We start from the raw sequence: 9,876 nt of genomic DNA, 5'->3' as shown, positions 1-9,876 counted from the left end.
ACCACGGCGGTTGGGGCTCATCTGGGACGGGCGCGTCACTAGGAAGTGCGGGAGGAGGGGCTAGGGGCTGGGGCAGCACCTACGGGGCTCCAGGAGCACACCGGTGTGCTCAGATGAGCAGGGGAGGGGCTCTAGCCGCGACAACCATTGCCAGTGACAAGAAGCTCGAGCTCCGGCGGTAGGAGGGAGTTAGAGGAGGGGGAGCTTGATGGGGAAGAGGGGAATTGAACGAGGGCCTCACCCCGAGTCTTCTGGCGCTGGTGGCGAGGTCGGGGGCGCGTCGGAGGCGGCGCTTGCGGTGGTCCCCGGTGCGAGAGAGGGATGCAGGAGGGGGAAAGGCTCAGAGCGAGCAGGGAGCGAGGGAGAAACGAGAGGAGGCTGCGGGGCTTCTCCTAGGCGCGAGGATAGGCTCGGGGGCGCCTCCTTCATGGCAAGCAGGAGGTGGCCGCGGTGGCTGTGCTGCTTCCACGCAGCTGCTCGGGGAAGAAGACGACCCGATGGTGGGCTGGGCCGGCTCCTCCCAGGTAAGTCCAGGTGGGCTCTTCTTCCTTTTTTTCTTTATTTATTTTCTGTTTTTCATTTATTTGCAATATGTTTTGAATTTGGTTTAATAACCAAAATATTTATAAAAAACCCGAGACTTTTCTTTGTGGGCAATAAAAGAACTATTCCATAAGCCCTGGCCAAGTTTAATAATTATTGGAGCTATAACCTTATTTTCATAATTTTATAAATTCAAATCAAATAGTTATTGATTTAATTCAATGAGCAACAATGGCATGTAAAAATATAAGTCACCTTTGGTTGTTGTTACCACATTTTTCCAGAGATGATGAACATTTTTAAAGAGCCATTCCTATTCACTGAAAATCATTTTAGGTGAGCCTATTTGAATTCAATAGTGCTAGGGCTTTTGATCATCCCCAATTCAGATTTAAAGAAAAATTAAATATGATGCAATCACAACCATGAACCCTAATGCATTCTAAAAAGTAGGGATGTGACAATTTGCTATCTTGGACAAGTTTCAATTTAAAGAGAAGGACAATAAAGAGCCTAAGGTAGCTCACCTAAGAACAGAGCATTTTATTTTTGTTGTCAAGGTAAAAAATGATGAAGATCACACATATTTTGGTTGTTCTAATTGGAGAGCGTTTTGCAAGGCATATGAGTTGAATGAGGACATGAACATTACCTTTGACCTTGATAATGATGATGTTCATGATAATAATATATAAATTTGGATGCATGCCAAGGATGACTTGATTCCAGTTTTACCTCTAGATGCGTTTTGTCAACATATTTATTAGGTAATTTATATTTATTATTGAAAAGTATCCGGTATTCATCGTGATTAAATTTCTTTATTTTTAATTATTAGCTTATTTCCGTGCTACAAGAACTACACGACAAATAATAGATCGGACCTACTACAGTTATGGCTCCGAGCTTACTTGTTACTTGTTTAGTTTACTATTTGACGTAGCCAGCAGATCAATGGATCGATGGTAACTCCATCAGTACATCATCAAACTTGGGGAATTTTTTACCTTTCGGGGGGCCACATATGGAGGCAGCGGCTGCGAGCCAGGGGCGGAGGCCGGAGGCAGCGACGGCGAGCCACAGATGACGGCGAGCCGGGGGCGGAGGCAGCGGTGGCGAGCCAGGGGAAAAGGCAGCAACGGCGGCGGCAACGGTCCTGCGTCGCTCTCGATGGCTGGCTCGATCTGGACTGGTCGACAGAGTGCGAGAAACTAGGTTTAGTGGTCGTGGGCTAGCCGCGTCGCATGCGTGTCGCATGCGTGTCCCGTCTTTATCGGGATTTCAGCCGTATTAAATCAAAAAGATGAATACTTCTGGGATACCCGTATCTATGCGGTATCGTACGTATCGGAGTATTGGCAACATCCGGAACGGCGATACAGAGATTTCAGCCGTATCGGTGCTTCATGGCTTGCTAGTGTACTACAGCTACTGCGGAGAAGCTAACATCATTGGAAAATATGATGCTGCTTCCATCCTGTCATCAATCAGGAAGATGGATTACAAGGATTCAACCTCACATCTCCTGTTTCTTTTTTCCTTTTCTTTAGATGTATTCCTTTTGCTTTTGCTTTTGCTTTGAGCAAAATGTGTATTCTTTCCTTGTTATACTAACCCAGGCATCTTTTGCCCCTATAAGCCACACTCCTCCGACGAACCCATGTTGCTCCATGCTACATCCCATTGTTTAAACATAGGATTCCACAACAGGTGTCTCTTCTAGTGATTACTTCAAACAATGTCCCAAAAGGAACATGGTCATCTCTTGCCATCTGCAAACTTCTGTGGCCAGGTATTGTAGATCTCTCATTGTTTAATATTTCCATATTTTTGGATTGTAGAATTTAATACTTAGTTTTTTTTTTACCTTAAAGACCTTTTAGATCAAAGAAATAATGTAACCAAAATTTTATGGTTTTATTTATTGTGCCCTCGCGTCAACTCCAAGATTTCTCATAAGCGTCGACACTATTCCAATATTTTTCTTGTGTTATATCCAAATGACTACTTCTGTATTTTTTATGCGTTTTGAGAACCATGTATCTTCAGCTTGCATTGGTTTATCTTTTTCTATCCATGTCTTAATTCATAGTATGATCTAAAGAGGCAAACAAATTCAAAAAATTCTGATTTCTTTTGGCATCCAAGATGCTCGGGTGCACTAGGAGCATGCAAATCTTGGTAATGTAGTCATGCTTTAGTTTTCTGCTCTAAAGATGTTGGAACTCTACTTCATTTTTCTGAATTGGCTCACATATTTGTCAAACTTGAAGGATTTTGAACTGCAAATGACATGACCACTAACTGCTAGGAATGCCAAGTACCTACTGCAAAGCAGTTCATGACATCTGATGTAGTGCATTGTCATGCCTTGTGTACTTTCTCATAATGAGTAATACTGAACATGGTTCATGGTAGCTATGTTGAAAAATGGGTTGTGCAACTCTTTGTTCTCCACTACCATATGGAGCCGTAAATGCGCTGTATATGGCTTTTTTATAACATCTATAGAGAGTTCTATTTGTACTGTCTGCACGGGTTCATCCTGCAATTTCATTGTGCACAAACACATCATCCACAACAATGTCATCGTCACCATCCGCGTCAGTTGGTACCACAAGAGAAAGCACCGCCAATCAAAGTCATTCTGGATCCGGTAAAATAACCAAGATCGGCCTCTCCCCGATTTACAGCATCTCCCTTTACATCGGTATCTAGCACACGACGCTCCCCACGTTTTGTGGTAAGTACACCATATCACCCCCTGGGTACATTGCTAGCTGTTTATTATTATTGTTTACTCCGTAGAGTAAAATAGTATCCGTACTGATGTATCAAGATGTTTTTTTTCATTCACGAGCTAATGATGCAGTGAGTAGGCATTAGGTAATAGACAAAAACCCTCTTGGATTGCACCATATGATGCAGTTTGTCTGTATCACAGTTTAGACAGCCCTCTCAAACCTTACAAGAACGAAAATAAGTGTACTTGGTAGACACAGAGATTCATCTCGAACTCACCATCTGTTCATAGTTTTTAATCCTTTCAACCTAACACCACCAACTCACATGGATGTGTACAATGAAGTGGAGTATCCACTGTGATTTGATGATTCGGCTCACATATTTGATATTTCTCAGGCTACAAGGACTCAGAACTGCACATAACCTGACCACTAACTGAAAGGAATGCCAAGTACCTACTTCAGGTAGATCAGTTCATGACATCTGATGTAGCAAAGCATGGCCATGGTTAGTGTGCTTCCTCATGATGAGTAATAAGCACTTGTACTAAGTAAATTCATGAGGAGAACTGAGGTTCATATGAGTTACTATTGGTAAATGCATACGGGCTACCGACACTGAACCTTACATCTGCTATGCAGCATGCACATGGGCTCGTTGGTAGCTAGTATATCACAGAGAACCACTACTAAAGGAAAAAACAGCACGCTATACAAAATAACGTGGCCCTTGAAAATATGATATTAGTGTGCTATTATGCGCTATAGCGTGCTATTATAGAGACATTATATAATGATCAATTTAGCGAGCCAGCTCTCTACACACGCTATATCATGCTATTAGCGGCGCTATAGCGCACTATATTTTCAGTGTACTACTGGAAAACAGTAATCTGAAGCTTTCATCCTGTTATCATCCTTCAAGAAGCCGGAATCCCAAGCATTCAACTTTACATATTCCGTATATGAAACATGCACACGGCAATCTGGAATATATCTGATACGTTTCCTCTGTCCCATTCAATACCTGGCTTGTAATTTGCTTTGAGCAAAGTGTATGTTCTTTCCTTGTTGGAGTAACCCATGCATCTTTCTTTGTCCCTATAAGAATATATCTCCATGTTGTTTCTTCACTCCGATTGATCCCATTTTCCAGTGAAAGGCATTGAGAGAAAAAAGTCCCCGAAAGGAACGCGTTGATCGTGTCTTGCCATCAGCAAATTCTTAGTGCCAGGTATTATAATCATCATTTGTTTAATTCTTAGACATTTTGGATTGTAGGATTTTTATATATCTCGAACTTATTTATAGAAGAATTTAGGATATTTGGGACAATACAACCAAATTTCTTATATATTGCTTTGCCATACCACTGGTCTTATAGGAATTTCGAATTCCACTGAAACCTTGTTTTTTTACTCTATACAAACAACTATGTGATTAATTTTAATGTGATTCATAGTTATCTACTTAGCACCTCCGTTTCTTGTGTTTTCTCTAGCTAATAGTGCCTTAATTCCTATTCCTGTGAGTCCTTAACAGAACGACGCTTTGGGACATAGCTTTGGCCAAACTTCTAAGACTCCGATGATCAAAATCTTCATAATAGTTTGATTGGGTTTGTGAAAATCAGTTGTTCAATTATTTTCTGAAAACCAGTACAAATTAATTGTGAAAGTTACATTTTGAATATATATGTATGATGTGTTTCTTCAATTTCGTTCAATGCTGCATGATAGCTTTTGCTTTGAGCCAAATGTGTGTTCGGGCGCGGGCGCGTGTGTGTAGAAAAATGGTTCAGTATCCTTGGGAGTACGTAGTCCCATTCCTCGTATACCACTTAGATGAATCAATTATATACCTCTATAATTTTTAATATACTCCCTTCGTCCTGAATTAGTTGACTCAAATTTGTCTAGAAATGGATGTTTCTAAACATGTTTTAGTGTTAGATACATCCGTATCTAGAGAAATCTAAGTCAACTAATTTGGGACGAATGTTTTTTCTTTGAGAGATATTTTGTATCGCTTTAATCGAATTTTTAGAATGATGGCATCGCAATGAGTGGCAGCACTAGAACCTCTTCCTCAGTCACGATATGTAATGGAAGTCACAACTTACGTCCTCATTTGTCGAAAGGAAAATATTCTTTCAACGTACGTGCAGCTCATTAAGTTTAGGAAAAAGTTCAAAATTAGCTGCTACACATTTACCATTGTGTTTATTGCATCTATAGATGGCAGAACTAGCTAGTTCATCAGGAGGAGAAGAGCAACAACCACCGATGGACCAACATCTCCTGACAGTGGCCATATCTAGTGATTTCACATCAGACGATAGTTCATCGGAAGGAGGACAAGGAGATCCAGAGATGGACAAACGGCTCCTGAAAGCAGCTATAGCCGGTGATTCCCGGTCAATGAAGGAGATGGCCTCGCAAGATCCAAGCATTCTTTTTGGAACAACTCCAGCTGGGAACACCTGCCTTCACATATCCTGCATCCATGGTCACCAGGTATTTTCCACGGATGTGGTGGCCCTGGAGGATTCTCTCCTTGCCGCAGTGAACTTGGATGATGAGACGTCTCTTGTCGCTGCGGTGAGAAGTGGTTGCGTCTCCCTGGCTTCCATTCTACTTCAATGCTACCTTGCACGGGGACTGACAGAGGCAATTTTGTGGCAAGACATTGATGACTGCAACGCACTGCATCATGCAATTCGCAGTGGCCACATGGAGCTTGCACTGAAGCTGATAGAAGCAGAGCCCGCTCTGTCCACACATGTGAACATATTGAGCGAGTCGCCCATGTACATCGCGGCGATGAGAGATTTTACTGACATTTCAGATAAATTACTGGAAATTCCTGATTCTGCTCATGTGGGGCCGTGGGGCAACAACGCCCTGCAAGCTGCCGTGAGAAATGGAAACTCAGGTGAGATCCAATGTATTACTACTACCGTACTAGGTACATATTTCCCGAATTTGGGCTGACCTTTTAGTTATGGACTAGCTTCTTGTTTCTTCTAACATTGTGGTGCCAATGAAATCCGATAAAAAGTTCTTTCTCACTGGTCTCGCACGTTCACCCACCCACCATGGGGCTCGATTGTCCTTCCCCGCTGGCCGTTGTACCAACATCTAGCGGCCTGATTCCTTTTTCGTTGGCACTTGTTGTAGCCTGTACTTAGGCGCCGGAGAAGGAGGGTGGGGGGCCTAGTTCTAGCAGCATACTGATCAAAAACACGTAGTCAGGGATGGGCCTTCATGGAGCCGACCGGAGAGCGAGGAGGGTAGGGGCCTAGATCATTGATGCCCTATAACCATCGTGTTGGTGTGGTTTTGTATATATAATCGTTGCTTGCTCAGCTCAATAGTACAACTAGATGTTGATTTATTGTTTACTCCTGGTATTTTGTTCATTTATTCATTTAAAACTGGACTGAAAAGCTTTGTATCTATAGAAAGATTTTAAAATTTACGGTATTATATATCTAGAGCACGGTAGTACGTTGATGTTCTCGAATTATTCTGATATATCGTTAGTTCGTTACTAGTCCTCACAACACAAGGACTATTGGCATCCCTTTGCTTAATTAATTAACCATTGTTCATGTACTGATTTGTTTTCAGTTTTGGCTAAAAGAATCATGGAAACACGTCCTTGGCTGGCCAGAGAACCTGACAACGGTGGGAATACTCCACTACGTGCAGCTGTATATCGTAACAAGATTGGCGTGGTACGAGCACTGCTGGAACATGATTGCTCTTTAGGGTATGAGGTGCGACGTGACGGTATGCCTCTCCTTTCTGAAGCTGCATCTGGAGGTCATATCGATGTTGCTCAGGAGCTTCTTAACCACTGTCCTGATACTCCTTACTGTGGGACACAAAATATGTGTTGGACATCCCTTCATACAGCTGTATGGTTTGGTCAGGTGGAGTTCACCAAATTCATCTTGAGGACCCCAATACTTCGCAAACTCGTTAACATGCAAGATGTGCTCGGGAAAACTGCTCTACATTACGCAGTACACAGGTGCAATCCTAAAATGGTTGCTGCTTTGCTGTCTCACCAAGATATAGACACAACTGTGCTTGATAACAATGGCGTGCCACCAGCTTGGGAATTGTTGGGCTTCATGGACAACGCCAAGGCTTTAAACTGGGTACGTACGTATATGATATGTAAGACTATATATATGCACAGTTGCAAATAAGGAATAAAAAAGACTATTTTATTGTACTGTACTCATTTTCTCTATCATGCAAGTAGCTCATCATAGAATCACCCATGCTAGCTAGCTGCAATCTACAGACTTTTTCACTATTTGGTTCTCTGTTCCAAGTCTAATAATCAAGGAAAAAAATAGCACACTACACACAATTATCTACACGCTATAGCGCGCGTTATGTTTTCAGTGCTAATAACTGTATAGAAAATTTTATCAGGCATATTTGAATTTTGTATCAATTTTATGTAACATTTTTGTTGTCCACTATTCCCAACATCGCTGAGTACTACTTTGTTTATCAATTCAAGTGTAATGCACATTTTTAATTTGTCATCACATTTCCTCAATAATATCCACGTAATAGAATTGCTAAGCATTATTATTACACTCTGATCTCCACTTGTACCTTCCTTTGAATTCATGCAGAATGAAGTGATCATGCTTATGCTAAGAGCTGATCCCCGAGATGCCACCTCTCTTTATAATCTTCACACGCGTATCAAACAAAATGTAACCGAGGAATCAAGGAGTGAAGCAAAATCACTAACCCAAACATACACAAGTAATACTTCATTAGTGGCGATGCTCATCACGACAATCACCTTCGCTACTGCCTTCGCCCTGCCTGAAGGATACAACAATGATGCCAGAAGCGAGGGACTTCCCATCATGTCTAAGAAATCCGCATTCCAGGCATTCTTGATTTCCGACGTCTTAGCAATGTGCTCCTCGTTTGCTGCCGCCTTGATATGCATCATAGCAAGGTGGGGTGATTACGAGTTCTTGATTTATTACAGATCCGTCATTAAAAAGATCATGTGGTTTGCATACGTGGCAACTACTATGGCCTTTTCAACTGGTTTATACGCGGTGCTTGCTCCACGTGTCCACTGGTTAGCCATTACTGTTTGTCTTATGGTAGCTTTATTGCCCATTCTCACTAAGCTGCTTTGTGAATGGCCTATCTTGAAGCGAAGGATTCTGTTGGGTAAAACTTTCCATCACTAAAAAGATCTTGAAGTTCAGGATTCAGTTGGGTAAAACTTTTCGTCACTACAAAGATAATGTGGTTTGCATATATACATGGCAACTACTACAACTTTTTCAACTGGTTTATACACGCTGCTTGCTCCACGGGTCCACTGGTTAGCCATTGGAATTTCTTTATTGCCCATTCTCACTAAGCTACTTGGTGAATGAACTATCTTGAAGCTCAGGATTCGATCTCCTTGTCATGGTCTCACCTCATCAATTCACCATATGTTATGCTTCGTGATATTTTAATTTTTTATCTGTAATGAACATCGTATGGCTACTCATACAATATTGTTAATCATTGGGGGCAAATGTTGTATTGTTAATTACTCTATTTTGTTCAAAATCTGATGTAGTGCTGCCATTTCTCTGTAGATGTTATATGCCTTCTGTAATGATAATCACCATGGTTTATTATTTGATTTGAAAGCCGAGAGTTGCCAAAACCTAGCTATCAAAACATATCACAAGAAAGAACCACATAAATTTTTATTATTATGAAACTCACTGCTGTTTAGCATTACTAAGGCTATGAATCTCTAGAGATACAAAGTTGAGTGTTGATACAATTGGTCCATCTTACAACACTAGGACACCACATAATCCTGAAGATAGGTACATTTCACAGCCTTTGCTCCCGGATCAATTTCTTCAGGTGAAAGCCCAGATCCCGCTGTAGGGTCACACGGTGGCATCGTCTTCAACATCGTTCCCCTCTTTAGGGCGTCGTCTTGAAAACTATGATCCCTCTGGTGCTTCCTATGACTAAAAGTAAAAATGTCTCACATAGTTCGCACATAGTTTTGTAAACGAATAAAAGAAGATAAATCTATTGGTTGCCAACGTGAGCCCACATATGCTCAACCAAATCATTTTACAGTTGCACGTGAGTTTCCCAATCATGCATGTCTTCATGAAATTGGGTGAATTATTCAAACGTTGCCGCTCCTCCATGCCCAGGCACAACATTCTCACCCTGAAACTGAAACCCTTGATCGTACAGACGTTCCGGGCGCTCGTCTTCTATGATCATATTATGTATGATCACACAAGCAGTCATCACCTCGCACAGTTTCCGCGTGCTCCAAGTATTAGCAATATACCGAACGATGCCCCATCGAGATTGCAAAACACCAAAGGCACGCTGGACATCCTTTCTAGCACCCTCTTCCTCTTTGGCGAATCTTTTCCTCTTCTCTTCGACAGGGTTGGGTATTGTCTTGACAATAGTGGTCCACTGAGGATAGATACCGTCACCCAGGTAGTATCCTTTGTCATAGTTGTGGCCGTTGACAGTAAAGTTCACCGATGGGCTGTTGC

The 9,876-nt window shown here is 41.9% G+C and overlaps 1 protein-coding gene across 1 annotated transcript; it reads left to right on the top strand.

Moving 5' to 3' along the window:
• Positions 1-2,102: 2,102 nt before the first annotated feature.
• On the top strand, positions 2,103-8,883 carry LOC123441184 (ankyrin repeat-containing protein At2g01680-like). The gene is made up of 5 exons (XM_045117686.1): positions 2,103-3,795; positions 4,444-4,521; positions 5,525-6,221; positions 6,920-7,455; positions 7,948-8,883. Exons 3-5 carry the CDS (start codon positions 5,525-5,527, stop codon positions 8,527-8,529), a joined length of 1,815 nt encoding a protein of 604 aa, XP_044973621.1. The 5' UTR covers positions 2,103-3,795; positions 4,444-4,521; the 3' UTR covers positions 8,530-8,883.
• The last annotated feature ends 993 nt before the right edge of the window (positions 8,884-9,876 follow it).

The sequence above is a fragment of the Hordeum vulgare genome, chromosome 3H (genome assembly GCF_904849725.1).
Source record: "Hordeum vulgare subsp. vulgare chromosome 3H, MorexV3_pseudomolecules_assembly, whole genome shotgun sequence".
NCBI classification, from domain to species: domain Eukaryota; kingdom Viridiplantae; phylum Streptophyta; class Magnoliopsida; order Poales; family Poaceae; genus Hordeum; species Hordeum vulgare.
The sequence above is the reverse complement of the archived record's forward strand: the minus strand, read 5'-3'. Positions and strand labels throughout refer to the sequence as shown.